The sequence below is a fragment of the Octopus bimaculoides genome, chromosome 8 (genome assembly GCF_046866305.1).
Source record: "Octopus bimaculoides isolate indiv1 chromosome 8, ASM4686630v1, whole genome shotgun sequence".
NCBI lineage: Eukaryota > Metazoa > Mollusca > Cephalopoda > Octopoda > Octopodidae > Octopus > Octopus bimaculoides.
Window position 1 is genome coordinate 31676242 of NC_142935.1, and position 20933 is coordinate 31697174.

The following is a 20933-nucleotide window of genomic DNA, read 5'->3' on the forward strand; positions in this document are numbered from 1 at the left end:
ATAAGAAGTTTAAAAATCTGAATTAGAAATCGTCTAAATAGGTGTTGGTGTAGATTGGGTTCAGTCCCACTTTTGGGGTACCTTGGGCGAGTTTCTTCTACGATAGCCTGGGACAAGCAAAACCCTGTGAGTGGGATATGCTGCAGGAAGATTAAAAGAAGCCTGCTATATGTGTGTGTTGCTGAGGAGGTGAGAGATTTCTGGATAATAGACATGAGTTAGAATAAGAACAGTAATAAATGAGCAAAGAATAAGTATATTTAGTGCATGTGTTTATTTGGCAAAAAAAAAAAACATCTCAAAATACAACAATATGTTTCAACACACAACTTCACATCAGGAATCATGCAACACAAATTCATATATCATCATCATCATCATCGTCGTTCAACCTCTGCTTTCTATGCTGGCATGGGTTTGATGGTTTGACTGAGGACTGGCAAGCCAGGAGGCTGCACTGGGTTCCAATCTGATCTGGCAAGGTTTCTACAGCTGGATGCCCTTCCTAATGCCAACCACTCGGAGAGTGTAGTGGGTGCTTTTTTATGTGCCACTGGCACAGGAGCCAGTCAGGCAGCACTGGCATCATCCATACTCGAATACACATATATCATTATTTTTGATGTCCATTTTCCATGCTTGAATAAGTTGGATGGAGTTTATTGAGGCAGAATTTCAATGGCTTGTTGCTAACCCTTGCCTTGTTTCCAAGCATGGTGGTTTTTCCTGACGGTCAGACATGTTCTGGCTTTAATATAAATGTGTGTGTGTGTGTATAATCTTATCTTGATGTCATGTAATGTTTGTAAATGAGCATCACCATCATATACACAATGCTGTTTGTTTCCAGTCTTGTGTGGGGAAAACATATCTGATTATGGGGTGGCCGATGACAGCACTGCCTGATTGGCACTCGTGTCAGTGGCACGTAAAAGGCACTGTTCAAGCATGATTGTTGCAAGCGTCGTCTTACATATCTTGTAAGGCTTATGCATACGCTTGTACTTCGGGTAGGCCTGTATGTTATAACTGTTATAAAGATATTGTGAGCTGGAGTCGGTATAGTTTTACCGACTCCGACTACTCCTTAATTGTTTCTGACTCCATGACTCTGGTTTTATATGTGTGCAGGTGTGGCCATGTGTTAAGAAGTTTACTTCCCAACATGGATCTGGGTTCAGTCCTACTGTGTGGCACCTTGGGCAAGTGTCATCTACTAGAGCTTTGGTCTGACCAAAGCGTTGTGAGTGGATTTGATAGATGGTAACTGAAAGAAGCCCATCCTATGTGTGTGTGTGTGTGTGTATCTTTGTGTCTGTGTTCTCCACCAAGACTTGACAACTGGTGTTAGTGTGTTTATGTCCTCGTACAAATTGTTCAGCAAAGACACCAATAGATGAGGTATCAGGTTGATTCATTCAACTAAAAACTCTTCAAGGCAGTGCCCCAGTATGGCCACAGTCAAATGGCTGAAACAAATAAAAGATGTATAACGAAAATACCTAAGCGCTTGTTTCTGTGTGTCTAAGATGGAGATGATGGTTTGCATGATTTAATTAAATCTGTGTGAAAACGATTACTTATCTCTTGTAGTTTTAGAAACCAATTAATCAATCAGCCATTAATGCTAATGTGTATAAATAAGATGTAAAAAGCGAGAAAGAAAGAAAGACAAAAAGCTTAGATCTTATCAAGCAGCAAATGGAGGAATAGATTAGTGCAGACATTTGTATTGAAATACAAATTATATTTAAATACTGAGACAATACGAGATAGTGTTGATAGATTTATGGTTTAGACAGGAACCGTGAAAAGGGTGTTGATAGAGGGAGGATAATTGATACTGACTATATATGGATAATATATATATATATATATATATATATATATATATATATATATATATATATATATATATATATATATATATATATACACATACATACATACATACATATGCCAGTGGCACTCGTGTCAGTGGAACGTTAAAAGCACCACCCGAGTGTGGCTGCTGACTGGCTTCCATGCCCGTGGCACGTAAAAGTACCCACTACACTCTCGGAGTGGTTGGCATTACGAAGGGCAATCATGCCATTGAAATGTCAAAGCTTTGAGATAATATTTATTTAATTTATCTTGTTTTGAATTAATCATACATGAAATGTGACAGAGTACTCTGAATGGTAAAGGATTCAGTTGAACAAATCAACCCCAGTATTTATTTTTTCCAAGTCTGGTACTTATTCGATCGGAGTCTTTTGCTGAACTGCCAGTTCCTGGTGATGTAAACAAACCAGCACCAGTTGTCAACTGATGGTAGATGTAAGTGGTTGTGTAGTAAGTAGCTTGTTTACCAACCACATGGTTCCAGGTTCAGTCCCTCTGCGTGGCACCTTGGGCAAGTATCTTCTACTATAGCCTTGGGCCGACCAAAGACTTGTGAGTGGATTTGGTAGATGGAAACTGAAAGAAGCCTGTCCTATGTATGTATGTTTGTGTCTCCCACAACATCACCTGACAACCAATGCTGGTGCGTTTACATTTGGCAAAAGAGACCGATAGAATAAGTCCTGGGGTTGATTTGCTCAACTGAAGATGGTGCCCCAGCTTGGCTGCAGTCAAATGACTGAAACAAGTAAAAGAGTATATATAATGTATGTGATGGGCTTCTATATAGTTTCTCTCTACCAAATTCACTCACAAGCATTGGTTGGCTTGGACACTTGCCCATGGTGCTGTACAATGGGCTTGAACTTGAAACCACATGGCTGCAAAGTGAGCCTTTTAACCACACAGACATATCTGCTTCAATAATTCAAGTAAATTTCACAAATTATATACCCTGGTATATATATATATATATATGTTATCAGTATTGTGCCTAAATGTGTAGACATCAGCTTCATTGCCATCTGTTACAAGAAGAGGGAAGTTACTAAGTTGTGAAATAAATTTTGGATTATTAAAACTTGTTAAATGGAGTTGTAAAAATTGGAGCAAAAATTCATTCTTTCATTCTTGTGTGAGAGGACTTTATTTCTGGCACTAAGCTTCAGTTCCCAGTTCATTTCGGTGCTTCACATTCACCAGGTTGTTCTGTCAAAGACAAAACAATTTAATGTCATTAAGTGAAGCAGTGAGATTCTTTTAGCCAACTTAGTCACAATGTGTGATACTACAATGAAGGGGCCAATGCCACAACAATTTGTCCATTGCAACTTGTTAACCCTTTAGCATCGAAATTAATGTAATGCCTATTTATTCACGTTGTTTTGAATTAATTGGGCATTATCTTGTAGTTTCGTTATTTGATGATATGATTTTGTTTACTTTTAGAGTGACAGTGTAGGATAAGTGTGAGATGCCAGATCTGGCTGGTTTGACCATATACAGAAAGAATATTTTGGCTGGATGTAGCTGGTTTAAATGCTAACAGGCTAAGCAAACTCTGGTAGATGAGTTACTCAAAGTATTGCTAGGGTTAATGGGAAAATCAAATTCCATACATATAGCTTCTGTGTGTAAGACTGCGTACTACATTTACCATACTCTTAGCCAAAAATGATGGCTTGAAAATATAAGCATTGGAAAATCAATATAAATGGAAAAGAACTTATATGCTTAGAAGAAAGGCTAAAATTCTTTGAAATCTGGTTGAACAGTGTTAAATTGTGTGTGTTCAAAATCTTCATTGCTTAAAGTAATAGTGTATGAAGATAAAAGTGGATAGAATTATTAGTGATATGACGGTATTTCAAAAAGACATACCGAAACTAATATGTGTAGATAGCATAGGAGTATAGCCCAGATAGGAAGACTATTGATATGGAAAGATATATTGGTAAGTATAAGAGAAGATGCATATATTGTCGGTCAGTTAGGAAGATTGAAGATTTTGTAGACTTTGTAGAATAATGGGTGAAATGGTGTGAGAAATAGCAGAATGCGACTTCTCAGGATGCTGTTTTAACCAACATAAAACTTGGAGATATATTGTTGTATTAATGTGGGTTGCAGTGATTGATAAGAGAAGAAATAAGACTAAAATTGACTATTAATATAGGATAGTAATTGAATTGTCAGAGCCAAGCTATTGGCGCTTGTATCATGGTTATGCAAAGTAGATGTTTCATTTGGTATATAATTAAGACTTGAATTTGGGTTAGTAAATTGCAATGTAGTTGGACGGTGGTTAAAGACATGCCACTATATTGGGTTGGCAGCCGCCTGTGCATATTGATTTGTGTTTGTGTGTGATTAGTCTGGATTAGGTGTGATGTGTTTTGGGTAGTAAATAAGATGTATGCATTTATGTATGTGAATGTATGTGTTTGTGTATGAGAAAAAAAAATGGAAACAGATGTGTACAGAGAGAGAGAGAGGCACAATTATATCATTATCTTCATTGTTTTAACATGCTTTACTGTGTCTGCGTGAGTCAGATGGAGTTTAACGAGACATTTTCTATAGCTGGACACCCAGTTGCAATCTATATCTATCCATCCACATACGCTCACACACACACACACATATATGAAATTAAATATAAGACAAAAGAACTGGAACTTATACAGTGAACATCATTAGCTTACAGCTGTTTCTACTTTAAAGTAATGCACTAGCACTCACCTCTGGGTGCACTGCATCTTATAGCAGAAACGGCCGTAAGCTAATGCAGTTCATTGCGTAATTTCCTGTTCCATTGTCATTTATTTAAATTTCATATTTATGCTCTTTACTCAACTCTATCTGTCTCTGTCTGTCTGTTTCTCTCTATATATATACATACATATTACATAAGAACTGTTAATTTGTTGTACCTTTGATTTTTACATCTGTTAAAAAGAATCCAAATTTAGATAGGATTGTTTTTAACGAAGTTGTTAGTAGATGCTCTATCTGATCTGGAATAGTTTTCAATTTCAGACGTGTTTGGAATGAGTTAAAAAAAAAAAAGAAAGTGATAACTGGATGCGAGCACTTTGTTCTTTGTTTAAAAGAAAGAAAAAATTCCATTGATAGAGATGTACTTTAACTACGACTACTACTACTCTGGCTAAAAGCTGAAATTAAAACATTTCTACAAAACTTCACCAAAGAACTCCTTGCTATAGATAAATATGCATTAATTCATTTTGGTGTATGTACATTAAAGTGGGTCAAGAGAGCTTGAACCATGACTACAGACACTATGTTCTTGGAATAAGGAATGCATTTAACTCACTGTCTACTTCCAGTTCATGGTTGAGTGGTTACCAATTGGAATGACATCTTGCTGTAAAATGGGTTTGCCTTAATAATTATTCATAAATTAATGTACAAATGATGTGAAAGCATCTCAGTGTTAATTTAGAAAAAGGAATGAATGAAATGAGTTAGGCCGTGGGGCTCTGTCTACTGAAATTATGTCAAGAGACCTTACTGTCTGTATCAATAAGCACTGTTACTTCAGTCTAGAATAAAACTAGTGAGTCAATATTGAAATTAGTGTGGTCACTTAATCTGTTAGAAATAGCAGCTAAATCACCCATTTCTCTCTCTTTCCCTCCTTCAGATTACTCTGTCAAATGTAATTCTTATTCACCTTGTTTAGAATTAATCATGCATTATCTTGAGGCTTTGAGTTTTCAATGATGTGATTATATTTAGACTGACATAGAGTAGATGTGAAGGGCTGGCTCCTGATATATGGCTATTTAAACGTAGAACTAGAGATCCCTAAAAAGGCAGGGCAGGTCATTGTTAGAAGGCCTTTGGTGAGGGTTTGTTAGTTTAAGACTTCCCCATGTTGCCAAACAACTACTATAGATCAAAGACTTAATCAAGGTTAGTTTACACCTGTCAGCAATACTTTTAAAAGTTTAATTAGTCAGGTGGCATAGATGCCAAATCAATTGTGTTTATAATGAGCAGGAAGTATATAATAACTGCAACTACTTTACATAGCTGTCTAATTCATATTTTAATTACTTGGGCCGTAAACGCAATTTAAACTTGTGTATGTAAAATCCAATGCAACCAGAAATGTATTTATTTATTTTATTTTTGTTTCAATCTAATTTAAAACTATATTTATCTGATATTAAAAATAAAGTTGATTGTATGTTGTGTGAATCTAGGACCTGATAATTCCAACAATTTCTCCAAACGACCTACTTCTATTTAGATCGATACGTTTCTTTGTAATCTTAAATATTTCTAGATCTTTCTCTTTAGATGCTTCCTATATTTTCTTTTAATGGATAGTTTATCATCCATTACTGCTGTAAGTGTCAGTCCTGTTTTTGGGAAAAAAATAGAGAGAGAGAATATTCTGTTGGCATAATTTCTTCTAAGAGGTCTTGTAGATTGAATCTTATATATAATGTTATTTTCGTTTGTTTTAACTAACCCCCCACCCCAACTTTTTCTTTCTCTGTTCTTGTAGTCGTGTAATTGCTTCTTTTCAGGCTCTTTTTCCCCCTCTTCATGCTTCATGCTTGACATTTCATCTATGTCTATCTAATTAGATTCTTTGTAATAAAAGATGTTTGAAAATATCTAAATTTAGATCATTAGTCCTCAATTGGAGTCCCTATAAGATTTTGGGAGGGTCCAACCAAGCGAAATAGTAAATTGGAGATCTACAGTAGGGTATTTTAAGGTTCCTTGAAAAAAATTTTTGCTTTCAATCTATTTATTGCAAGAAACAGCTAGGTTTCTTTCTCTAATGTTTTAACTGGTTCAACATGTTTCCGGCGTCGGAAACATGCTCTCTCGGAGAGTATTATTGCAAACCTACACGAGTGAACAGGTGAAAAACAGAATTGGAATTTTGAAAGAAGTTTCTATTAAATTAATTTTTAAACATTGAATGGCTGTTGGGGGGTGTCCATCAGAATAAAACGGTAATCTAAGAAATCCATAGACAGAAAATGGTTGAGAAACACTGATTTAGATTATAAATCGTAAAAGCTGGTCTGCTGGTTTCTGGCAAGCAGTGTCCAGGTCATCCGATTCCTTGTAGATGTTTCCATTTCACTTGTGTCAGTAAAACCTGTTAGAAAAATTGGGAATAATTTTTCTTCCATTTTCATCTCTTTCGAAATTGCTCAGATTCTATGTCTGACCCATGCAAGCATTGAAAAAGTGAATGTTTAAAACAAAATAACTATATCATCATCATCATCATCATCATCGTTTAACGTCCGCTTTCCATGCTAGCATGGGTTGGACGATTTGACTGAGGACTGGTGAAACCGGATGGCAACACCAGGCTCCAGTCTGATTTGGCAGAGTTTCTACAGCTGGATGCCCTTCCTAACGCCAACCACTCAGAGAGTGTAGTGGGTGCTTTTACGTGTCACCCGCACGAAAACGGCCACGCTCGAAATGGTGTCTTTTATGTGCCACCCGCACAAGCCAGTCCAGGGGCACTGGCAACGATCTCGCTCGAAAATCCTACAGGAGCCAGTCAGGCGGTACTGGCAATGGCCACGCTCAAAATGGTGCATCTCATGTGCCACCCGCACAAGAACCAGTCCAGGGGCACTGGCAACGATCTTACTTGGCTTGCCGGGTCTTCTCACGCACAGCCCATTTCCAAAGGTCTCGGTCCGTAGTCATCGCCTCGGTGAGGCCCAATGTACGAAGGTCTTGCCTCACCACCTCAGCCCAGGTCTTCCTGGGCCTACCTCTTCCACGGGTTCCCTCAACTGTTAGGGTGTGGCACTTTTTCACGCAGCTATCCTCCTCCATTCTCACCACATGTCCATACCAGCGCAATCGTCTCTCTTGCACGCCACAACTGATGCTTCTAATGTTCAGCTTTTCTCTCAAGATACTTACACTCTGACGGGTATTCACATTGACATTACACATCCAACGGAGCATACTGGCTTCATTCCTTGCGAGCTTACGTATGTCCTCAGCAGTTACAGCCCATGTTTCACTGCCATGTAGCATGGTTGTTCGTACGCATGCGTCATACAGTCTGCCTTTTACTCTGAGTGAGAGTCCCTTTGTCGCCAGCAGGGGTAAGAGCTCTCTAAACTTTGCCCAGGCTATTCTTATTCTAGCAGCTACACTTTCAGCGCACCCACCCCCACTACTAACTTGGTCGCCCAGATAGCGGAAGCTATCGACTACCTCTAGTTTTTCACCCTGGAATGAGATAGAAGTTGTTTCCTGTTTGTTTGCAGTCTTTATTGCACCTGAACATCTGCCACAAACAAAAACTAACTTGCTAGTTAACCTGCCTTTGATGTTGCTGCACCTCTTATGTGTCCATAGCTTGCACCGGGTACATCTTATAGAGTTACTACCTACTCCTTTTCTACATACTGAGCAGGGCCATCTACCTGAAGGGGTTTGTGTTTTATCTACCTTCCTACTTATTAGGATTTTGGTTTTAGCTAGGTTGACTCTAAGGCCCTTCAATTCTAGACCTTGCTTCCACACCTGAAACTTCTCCTCTAGTTCTGATAGTGACTCCGCAATTAGGGCAAGGTCATCAGCATAGAGGAGCTGCCAGGGGCAACCTGTCTTGAACTCCTCTGTGATTGCCTGGAGGACTATGGTAAATAATAGGGGGCTGAGGACGGAACCTTGGTGGACCCCTACCTCTACCCGGAATTCATTGCTGTACTCATTTCCAACCCTCACCTTACTGGCCGCATCTCTGTACATGGCTCGCACAGCTCTCACTAGCCATTCTTCTATCCCAAGTTTCCTCATTGACCACCAGATAAGGGATCGGGGGACCCTGTCAAAGGCTTTCTCCATGTCAACGAAAGCCAGGTACAGAGGTTTATCCTTGGCTAGGTATTTCTCTTGCAACTGTCTCACTAGAAATAAGGCATCAGTAGTGCTTTTACCTGGCACGAACCCATATATATATATATATATTTTTTTTTTCATCATCATATGCCTGTTTTCCATGGTGGCATGGATTGTTTGATAAGAGCTGGCCAGGCTCCATATCTGTTTTGGCATAGTTTCTTCAGCTGGATGCCCTTCCTAACAACCATTTTACAGATATATATATGTATATATATATATATATATATATATTGTATTCACTGTTGTAGCCTCTCTCAACATATATGACCTGTTGAACTGAATGAAACCGTAGTCGTGGTCAATGTCAGTGCCGTCTGACTGGCACCCTTGCGTTTGTACGAACATGCGCGCGCGTGTCTGTCCCTCCTTTATTACATGACAAGAAAAATCTGCCTCAACAAATCCTGTCTAACTGATGCAAGGATGGAAGAGTGGACATTGAGTGAAGATAGAGGTTAATAAAGAATCTGAATTGCTTTGACTTGGAATTTCAGAAACAGCCATCAGAGAGTGAAAATGTATCATTTGTCAATTTCTGCTTTGGAATCACTGGTTTCTTTTTTAGTTTTAACCCTTTAGCATTTAAACTGGTCAGATTTGTCCCCGCACACCTACCCTACAATGTAATTCTAAAAATAAAGTCACTTCATTCGTTTCTTCTCTAGGCACAAGGCCTGAATGTTTTTTTTTCTGGGTGGGGTGACCAGTCAATTAGATCAACCCCAGTACGCAACTGGTACTTAATTTATCGACCCTGAAAGGATGAACAGCAAAGTTGACCGCGGTGAAATTTGAACTCAGAACGTTGCGACAGACGAAATACCGCTAAGCATTTCACCCGGCGTGCTAACGTTTCTGCCAGCTCGCCGCCTTGATAAAGTCACTTCATTGAAGTCTCAAAACTACAAGATAATGCATGATTGATAGAAAACAATATGAATAGATAAACATTACATTTGTGTGAATAGTCTGAATGCTTAAAAGGTTAAGCATAGATTTGTCAGACTCTTTCATTGTTTTTTGCCAGTGTTTAATACTTTTTTCATGCACTTGTTTACTGTAACTGCATTAAAAAGTAGAAGTCTTGATCTAATTTTTCTGATGTAGGAAAGATTGTTTTATTCTCTTTTAGACTTACTGTCTGTGGTGGAGGGCATACATACCAACCGTCACAACATTTAACCCTTTAGCAATCAGATTATTCTGTTAAATGTAAAAAAAAAAGGGGTAAAGACTCCCTTCAGTCATGACTGACCATGGGATTGCACCTAGAAAGTTACCCACCAAGGCACAACTCCGGGCAAGGTTATTTATAGAAGACCAGCAGTCGCCCATGGATACTAGCCTACCCTCTACACGCCACTGATGTTGTCTAAGGGGAACGCAAAGGCCGATACGGCTTGGCACCACTGACGTCGCAACACATTTCTACATTGAGTGAACTGGAGTAACGTGAAATAAAGTGTCTTGCTCAAGAACACAACACACAGCCCAGTCCGGAAATTGAACTCACTACCTCATGGTTGTGAGCCGACAATCTAACCACCGAGCTATGTGCCTTCCGCACTGTAAAATGTAATGCTTATTTATTCACATTGGTTTGAATTTATCATGCGTTATCTTGTAACTTTGAGATTTCGATGTCATGACTGTTTATTTTTTTAGAATGATATTGCAGGGTAGGTGTGAAAAGCCAGACCTGGCCAATTTGAACATAAGCTCAGGTAGAATATTTGAGTTCTATATTTAGAGATGAGGAATTACTTACATTATTTACATTTGACAGATATTTGTCCTCATCTTGTTTGTTGTTAACATGTTTCAGTGGATATACCCTCCAGCCTTCATCAGGTGTCTTGGGGAAATTCATAAGCCCTAAAATTCACTCCATAATTGTCCACGGTCATATGGCATAGTGGTTAAGAGCGTGGGCTACTAATGCCAAGATTCCGAGTTCGATCCCAGGCAGTGACCTGGATAATAATAATAATAATAACAACATAAAAAAAATACCTTAGGAATGAGAACCCAAGTTCGAAATTTCCCCAAGACACCTGATGAAGGCTGGAGGGTATATCAGCCGAAACGTGTTAACAACAAACAAGATGAGGACAAATATCCGTCAATTGCAAATAATGTAGTAGAATATTTGAGTTGGATATGGCCAGTTTAAATGCTGAAGGGTTAAAGCATCCATCTTTATGACATTTAGATATTTTGAACTGTAATCTGATTGGACTATTACTTGATATACCTTATTGAGTAAAGAAAAATGATAACCTGAGGAAAACAATGGTTTTTTTTAGAGTTTTAATAATAAATAAAAGCTAATTAAAAATTAATTTTAACATTCACATATGTGTGTATTTATGGCTTTATCCAAGCCATGGTACTTCGAATAAGCTAGAGAGATGGTACATTAGGCTTGTTAAGGGCAAGACAACTTCTCTTGTACAGCTTTCAATGATTGTCCTGACAAAATTACATCTGTATAGCAAGTGGATGCAATCTGAATTCTGATTGTGAGTCACTCGCCTGCAACACAGAATTGGGCCCCACATTGGGCATACTTTTCTTTTCCTTTCAAGTTTACTATTGGTTGATGTCCTTTCTATATGGACAGTACATCTCACTGGTCCCTAAGTTTGACGTGTGGAGTCAAGCAGAAGAAATTAAAACAAGGGTTCGTATGAGGAAGGGCATCTGACCACAGAAGACTCCCTCGAGAAGTTTCTTCTACCATATTAGCATATATATATATTAAAAAAAAAAAGACATTGAAATGGCATGCACATACACACACAGTTAACATCATCATTTAACGTGCTGGCATGGGTTAGATGCTTTGACAGGAACTGGCAAGTCAGAAAACTACCTCAAGCTCTATCGTCAGCTTTAACATGGTTTCTGTAGTTGGATGTCCTTCCTAATGCCAACCACTTCGGTGCTTTTTATGTAGAACTATGTGTGTGTGTACATCACACACACACAATATGTATCATACTTAATGTATATGCACTGTTGATAGGCCAATTACTCTGGTATTTGTCCTGAGATAACATCTCTTATTACACACATGTACATGTGAGTGTATATGTACAATGATGATTTTATGCATGTGTCTGTATATATATATATATATATATATATATATATATATATACACACACACACATACATACATACATACATACATCTCCATCCATCTGTGTGTGTTATGTTTACATATATACACACACACACACACACACACACACACAGGGGAGTAAATATATATGATCCATACCAGAGTGTGTAGTCATGTGGGGTGGGGTAGATGGGATGTATGTGTATGTTCTTGTGTGTGTGTGTATATTTGTGTTTACACGTGCATCTTTTTGCATATATTTACACATGTATCTATGCATTCATGAACATATATATTTGTACACATATTCACGCACTCGTATAATACTTACACACGTACATATATTGGAGAATATACATCAGTTTTTATTTAAGCCTGACAAGTAACACTGCATTTGAAATCATTCTAATTGATAAAGGAAACCATAGCCTGCTGGAAAATCACTTTTAGATAATTAAAATCATTACTTAATTAAACGTTATAATTTCTCCATATGCTACGGATGTTTTTTTTTTTTCTCTCTCCTTGTTTTTGTTTTTTATTTGCCCTTTGTGTATATTCCACAGCTATGTTCCAGGAAGCTTTGTAAATATTTAATATCTTTGTACACTGAATATTGTTTATTGTCTGTTGTGGAGTTTGGAATCATCTAAGTCACACACACAACAAGCAGGCAAGCCGTTTATTTGTGTTGCTCGTCTTTCCTCTAAATCTACTGAATTTGTCAATCTTATTGTTCACACACTCTCACCTCTCTCTCTAGCCTTGTCCTACATTTTTCTCTGTTGGCTTCAGTTTGCCATTATAACCAGTGACAAAGGCATTTCTTAGGTGTTAACTTAATCTCCCTTCTCCCATAAAATTTTTTTTCTTTTTATTTCCTTCCCTTCCGCTTACAATGATAGGGGCAGACAGTTCTCCAGATCCACTCTGTGTCTGTCAGCCAAGCACTTCACACTTAATTCTATTTCGGAGAAGAGTTCTAATTAGATTAATGCTTTACTCAATATTTTCTTTATACCTTATATGAATATTATTCATTCATGGGACTTTTCTGTTTAAAGCAATCCTTAAAAAACAAACAAAAAAAAAACAGTTGCAATACATCCTTGATTAGAATTAGAACTCTTGTAGTAGGGATTACTTATTCCTTGAATGAACAAGCAATTCTTTCTTTGATGTCATTAAAGTCTTTTCCCATTTTTTCTTTGTTAAACTTCCATATTGCTTGCTAGTCTTGCTGGTTAAGGTTGGTTTTTTCCCTTGGACTTATTTGTTTATCCCAGTGTTTAGAAACTTGGATATTGAAGGTTTTAAATAAAATTCTAAGTGTAACCCTTGCAATCCGTTTTTTTACGTGGTATTCGGATCTCGAGAATCATATACAAGTAGATGAGAAAACACATCCTTGTACCTGCATGTGTATTTTTGTATGTATACACAAGCGTTATGTGTGTCTGTGTGTATTGGGAAGCTCGGATATTCTCTGATACAAATAATTATAAATGCTTGTGATGGTTCAGATGTTTAATTAAAATCTAATTCATTTTCAATTATAATGCTGTTTTCGTCACAAAATAAAAACAACAAAAAAAAATCTAATAAATGAATCATCTCACTGCACTTTGTAAATGGAATGAATAGTAGATGCATTGGCACCAGACTTTGCAGCCCACAGCAGTAAAGCTTCCACCGTTAGGTTATTTTCTTGATCATCTTTACATGTTCCTGTAGAGAATACACTCATCTGCATTGTTTATTAGGACCAGTTGCCTTTGGATGTTTTCTGCTCACTCATCCCATGTTGGCGAGTCTGAGAGTATGTAAATCCATAGCAAAAATACATAGCTTCATAACACGAGTGGCCGATGACGGTACCGCCTGATTGGCACTTGTGCCAGTGGAACGTTAAACACACGTCCGATTGTGATCATTGCCAGGGTCACAGATTGGCTCCCGTGCAGGTAGCACGTAAAAAAACACCTTTTGAGCATGGTCGTTGCTAGAACCACCTGACTGGCCCTTGTTGTGCTGGTGTCACGTAAAAGCACCCCCTACACACTCGGAGTGGTTAGCATTAGGAAGGGCATCCAGCTGTAGAAACTTTGCCAGATCAGATTGGAGCCTGGTGTAGCCTCTGGCTCACCAGTCATCAGTCAAACCGTCCAACCCATGCCAGCATGGAAAGCGGACATTAAATGATGATGATGATGATGATAGTCCTTGTACCTGTGCAGCTGAGCATTATGGGTAGCTGCTGGGGTGCATGTTTGCAGTACAACCAGTATCTTTGACAAATTGCGAATGAATCGGTAATAAACAAGGCTACATGTACTAATTATTAATTAAAACTTGTTCTGAATTGTTACACTGACCATTCATTGCTGTTCCAATTAAAAATTTGTGAATTATCAATGCACACACCCACATACTCAAAAGACATGTTGCTTTCTCTGAATGACATGCAGTAAATGGAACTGAATATTATTTGATATGGAATCATCATTGTCGTCATCAATTAATGCCTGTTTTCTGTGCTGGCATGGGTTGGACGGTTTGACTGAAGACTGGCAAGCTGGGAGGCTGGACTAGGCTCCAATCTGATTTGGCATGATTTCTACGGCTGGATGCCCTTTCTAATGCCGACCACTCCGAGAGTGTAGTGAGCGCTGTTTATGTGTTGCTGGCACAGGTGCCAGTTGAGTAACACAAGCATTGGCCACAACTACGATCTCACTTGGCTTGACAGGTCTTCTCAAGCACCGTATATCGCCAAAGGTCTTGGTCACTTGTTACTGCCTCGGTCAAGCCCAACGTTTGAAGGGTGCTTTTTACATGCCATTCGCATAGGTGTCAGTTATGTGATGCTGGCATCGGCCACAACTATGATTTCACTTGGCTTGATAAGTCTTCTGATACATGACATATTGCCCAACATTCGAAGGATGCTCAAACTAATGTTTGTGAAATGACATAAAGAAAATCCATTCATTAGGCAGGACCATGCCTTGAAGAATTTTGAGTCAAATGAATTTTTAATAAAAAAAACCTGGTACTTATTTGGTTGGTCTCATTTGCTGAACTGCTAAGTTACGAGGACGTAAACACACCAACACTGGTTGTCAAGTGGTGTTGTGGGACAAACACAGACACAAAGACACACACATATATATATATACATATGATGGGCTTCTTTCAGTCCACTCTCAATGCTTTGGTTGGCCCGAGGCTATAGTAGAAGACACTTGCTCTACACAATGGAACTGGACTTGGAACCATGTGGTTGGGAAGCGACCTTCTTATCATACAGCCACGCTTGTATTTTCAACACAGTATGTCCATAAGGGAGGTTATTTTGGGAGAATTACAGCAGTAACTGGCCTATCAATACATTAAGCATGATACATAGAAGCTATTTTAATTTAATGTTGCCTCAGTTGTGTATTTGGGATCTACGACCAGAATTTAAAATTTAGTTACTGATCTGCTTTGCCAGACGCGTATTTTCTCCTCTATTCTTGTCACCACTTGTGTGATATGATTTAAAAGCAAATAAAATTAGTTGTAAACTTACTACTCCTCCTTCGACACTTCTTGTTTATTGCTGACTTAAGATTACATGTAACATATTGGATTACACTGTTATCAGTATTGATAAATATATTTGCATTGTAAATATTACATTACACTGTAAGCACACACAACTATGCTGCCAACAGCTTGTACAACTTGCTTTTCAAATGAGTTCTTGTAATGTCCGCTCATTAAGTGATTCCAGAAGTTGGAAATATTTTTTAGGATTTTTCTTTTTTATTTGCAATTTAAAATTGATTGGAAAGTTGTATTTTTTTTTTAACTTTCTTTCTTCTTACTTGTTTCAGTCATTGGACTGTGGCCATGCTGGGGCAGTGCTTTGAAGAATTTTTAGTTGAATGAATTGACCCCGGGACTTATTTTTTTCTCAGTCGAGCCTAGTACTTATTCTATTGATGTCTTTTGTTGCACTGATAAGTTTTGGGGATGTAAACACAGTTGTCTAGTACTGGTGGTGGACAAGCACTGACATACACACAGATTATGGGCTTCTTTCAGTTTCCGTCTACCAAATTGGGGAACCTACAGGAAAATAATTTAAACATAAAAAAGAACTGGTAATGTTAGCATCATGATAGGTAGAGGTTAGAAATGCTTATCTATCATTAATTAAAGGCAGTTCTATCATTATTTCCAGTTAAATATTTATAATATTCGTTGCAAATGGCAGCATCCTAAGCCTAGGCTGAATATCTCACTAGAAATTTGGTAATAGAAAATTTCAAGTGACTTTCCTACTTTTCACATAACTGTTTTATTACCAACTGTATTGTGCTAGTAATGATAAAGAACCATAGATTTAAAATAGTTATTCAGCTCCCTGGTTATCAATAGAACCTGTTGTGGATGGAATTTTAAACTGGTGGCTTGAATTATCAAACTTGCTTTTTAAATTGTAAGTGTAAGCGATAAAGTGCTTTACTGCTCAGCTGTTATATGAACGTTATTACGATTATAAGGACATGTTTTATATTTTGTTTTTACATCCAAGTTTAACTCTTTAGCATTTAAACCTTTCGTTACCAACCCAACTGAAACTGACTCTGGTTCTTTGTACTCAGAATTTAGTAAAATAACTTAGTTATTATTCAGCTAGTGTTAGGAACATAAATTGAGACTAAGGTTTGGTGGAAGATTTTAATTCAAAACTTTTACTAAATTCTTTGTTATATTTAAAGTAATTGAAAGAAACACAGAGCATCTCAAAATAAATAGAGTAACGAAAGGGTTAAACTGGCCACATCCGACCCAAATATTCTACTTGTTTTGTGTTTAAGGTAGCCAGATCTGGCTTCTCACACTTACTTTACAATGTCATTCTTAAAAAAATAAATAGTCATGCCATTGAAATGTCAAAGCTATGAGATAATGCATGATTAATTAAAACAAGGTAAATGAATGCACATGAAGTCTGAATGCTAAAAGATTAAAACTTGTTCAAGATATTAAGCATGTTTTCAGCCAAACATCATTGTTTAATATCCACTTTTCCATTCCAACATGGGTCACATGGATTATCATGTGGCAGATTTTCTTTGGTCGGATACCAACTTATTTCTAAGTATTAAATTGTATTTTCCATTTGACGACACTTGTGGTAGAGTGTAGTTTGAAGAAAATTTGGTTGCTATTTCTAGCATGTTGAATGACTACTTAATCGTTCCTTCATTGAACTGTGGTTGCTAAGTCTTCTAGAGGTTCTCATTGTGGCTGTTAGGCTTTAGGAGGTGGTTCTGTAACATAATTAACATACTAAATTTTACTTATAGTAGTAATTATATCATACACGATAAAACTAGTAATGGTTATTAAAATAAAATGAGATCTCATTAGGCATCAGGAAGTCATTAACTTTCAATGTATTAAGTAAATTTACAACTTTTGTCTTCATTAATTTTTTCATGATTTCACTGTTAAAAGCTTATACAATCCATTTTTAGAGTAAAATTCACAAAATTATCCTCCATGTTCAGTTAGTTTAGTTGTGATACCTCCTCATTCACCACTTAGGTGGGCGCTGGGCATAACAACTACCAAAAACTGGGGCATAAGAATTACTTAAAAAGTGAGGTGCTACGAAAAAGGTTACGGACCATTGCTGTAAACAATAGTTTGACAAGTTTAAAAGGTGTGGCTTCAAATTTTTAATGTCTCTAGTGTGAAGGTAGATTAAAACAAAAATGTCGTCATTGTGAGTTATTTTGTACATTTTGATATATTGTTTTGACTTTTGTTATGAATAATTAAGAAATAAGGTGTAAATTGATGAAATCATTTGGTTGATTAATTTTTTTTTGTTCTTGTTCTTGATTCTCAGACCCTCTTTAACAATGTTAAAGAGAATGACAAGCAGAAGAAAGCCAGCGGGGATATTGGTTCCACTAAGACCAATAAGAAATTATCAGTTGAGAGGATTTACCAGAAGAAAAGTCAGTTGGAGCACATCTTGTTGCGACCTGACACATATATTGGATCAGTTCAACTTCACACTCAGGTAAGTCATTTTGTTATATTCAATAAAATGTCTGTTTAGAAGCTGGCAGAAACGTTAGCATGCCAAGTGAAATGCGTAGTGGTATTTCATCTGTCTTTATGTTCTGAGTTCAAATTCCGCCAATGTTATGGGACTGTCACATTAAGTTGACAACATGCTATATAAAATGTACTTTTGTTTTTTCTTTAAATGCCTCAAAAATTCACTTTGGGTTCTACATGTCAAGTCTGGCCTTTACCACATATTTAAATACACTAAAAACTCTTTCCTTTATATACACTGCTGAAATTGTTGTGTCTAACATACCTGTGCCCCTTTTATGCTATTGAGTATGGTAATTTCAATTATTTATGTGGGTATTGATAGAATTATTTTGTTAATTATATTTTGACTATAGCAGATAATTTTGTAAGAATTTAATATTTTTTTAATGCAATTCTGCTTTTCCTCCTCCTCCTCAGCAAATGTGGGTGATCGATGAGGACCTCTCAACAATGGTACAACGAGAAATTTCCTATGTTCCTGGTCTCTATAAAATATTTGATGAAATTCTTGGTGAGTATTTTGATTTGATCCCTATTACTTTATTTATTCCTTGCTAATATGGTAATAATTGGAGGAAAGAAAAATTATACTTTGTATGTATGACCCTGTGTGTGTTTGTATGTAATACAGATTGTTTGTCAAATTTCCTATCACATGAACTGGTTTATCTTATAGTCCTTGGGGTGCCCTTAAGAGAAACCACCCTGTCACAGATCTCTTGTTTGTGAATAATGTTTCTCTCAATGTGCTCTTTCCAACTGTACTTTTGCTTTATATAGTGCCACTGTTTTTGGAAATGTTTTCCTTTGAGAGAACTTAGTGGGTGACTGAAAACAGAGATACCCCTTGCATATAACTGACAGAACCCAAAGCCTCAGACCTCCGAGTGCTTTATTCATTCATATCCACTATAGTAATATCATGCCCATGACCCTTTTTAGTGCCTTTGAAACTTGTGGTAGGTAGAAAGGAAGTCATCCTGATGCTGAAGACTTGACTTAAGTACTTGCAATACAGTAGCCTTTGTGAAATGCTGTCCTTGCAGTTGATGTAATCGACTTACCTCACCCCGGAAATTACTGGCCTTGTGCCAAAATTTGAAACCAGTTTTTACTCTCCCTGCTATGTTTTTCTGTTACTTGTTTTAAATTATTCAGTTTGGATTATTATTATTGTTAATTATCTCTTTCATTAATTATTATTAATTACATCTTTCATTCCCTTTTTCTTTTCTAGTAAATGCAGCAGACAACAAACAACGAGATCCCAAAATGAACACCATCAAGATTGATATTGATTCGTAAGTTTGAGATGCAATCATTTCAGATTCTTTTTCTTTCTCCTCATGCTCGAAGTTACATTTAAACAACTGTGCATGTCACAGTTGTATAAGCATGGCTCTGTGGTTAAGTAGCTCTCTTTGCGACCACATGGTCTTGGGTTCAGTCTCAGTGTGTGGAACCTTGAGTAAGTGTCTACTACTATAGCTCTGGACTACAACCAATCCCTTGCAAATGAATTTGGTAGATGGAAACTGTGTGGAAGCCTGTGGTGCGTGTGTGTGTGTATATGTATATGTGTATATATATATATATATATATATATATCTACATTCTTTGAGTGGTTGGCGTTAAGAAGGGCATCCAGCTGTAGAAACTCTGCCAAATCAGATTGTAGCCATCTGGTTTCACCAGTCCTCAGTCAAATCGTCCAACCCATGCTAGCATGGAAAGCGGACGTTAATCGATGATAATGATACACACACACACACACAGACACACACACACACACACACACACACACACATACATATACATTAGTATCTCAGTTTTCATACAACTCTGATCGTGAATAAATTGTGCTTTTTATATATATATATATATATATATATATATATATATATATATATATATATATATATATATATATATATATATATATATATATATATATATATATATAGATAGATAGATAGATAGATATAGAAGACCCAGCAAGCCAAGTGAGGTCGTTGCCAGTGCCCCTGGACTGGCTCTTGTGCGGGTGGCACATAAAAGACACCATTTCGAGCGTGGCCGTTTTCGTGCGGGTGACACGTAAAAGCACCCACTACACTCTCTGACTGGTTGGCGTTAGGAAGGGCATCCAGCTGTAGAAACTCTGCCAAATTAGATTGGAGCCTGGTGTAGCCATCCGGTTGCACCAGTCCTCAGTCAAATCGTCCAACCCATGCTAGCATGGAAAGCAGACGTTAAACGATGATGATGATAGATATATATATATATAAAGCACGCTTTATTTGTGATCAGAGGTGTTTGAAAACTGAGGTACTACTGTATTAAATGAATATGAGAAAGACAAGGAGGAGATAAAGTGCTGGTATGGGCTGGATGGTTTGACAAGGACTGGTAAGCTGGAAGGCTGTAGTAGGCTCCAGCCTGGTTTGGCTTGGTTTCTATGGTTGGATAGCCTTCATGACGCCAACCACTCCAAGAGTGTAGTGGGTGCCTTTTGAGTGTCACCAGCACTGGCCACGACTCTACGATTTTATTTGGCTTGATGTGTCTTCTCAAGCTCAGCAAATTGCCAAAGGTTTTGTCATCACTTGTCATCACCTGTGTAAGACTCAACATTCGAAGATCATGTTTCACGAACATGGTAGAGAAATATGTTCTCATACATTGAGAGAGCAATATGTCACAGAAGTCAGTGTTGAATGATGACAAATAGGCGGGGACGGAACAGCTGTGCCAAAATGTCACACATCTCATAGTGACCGCTTGCTGGTTTAAGCCAGGATGATTTGAAGTGATATATAAGATTAAATAATTAATGCTGTGTATAATTCTGTTG

The 20933-nt window shown here is 37.4% G+C and overlaps 1 protein-coding gene across 12 annotated transcripts in view; it reads left to right on the plus strand.

Moving 5' to 3' along the window:
- The window catches only part of LOC106883641 (DNA topoisomerase 2-alpha), a 77823-nt gene that overhangs the window by 11898 nt on the left and 44992 nt on the right, over window positions 1-20933 (plus strand). For all 12 annotated transcript variants that reach the window (XM_089356309.1, XM_089356314.1, XM_089356313.1 and 9 more), the window contains exons 2-4: window positions 17859-18035; window positions 18497-18590; window positions 19317-19380. In XM_089356309.1, coding sequence (XP_089212435.1) covers window positions 17859-18035; window positions 18497-18590; window positions 19317-19380 — 335 coding nt within the window. The remainder of the gene's footprint in view (window positions 1-17858; window positions 18036-18496; window positions 18591-19316; window positions 19381-20933) is intronic.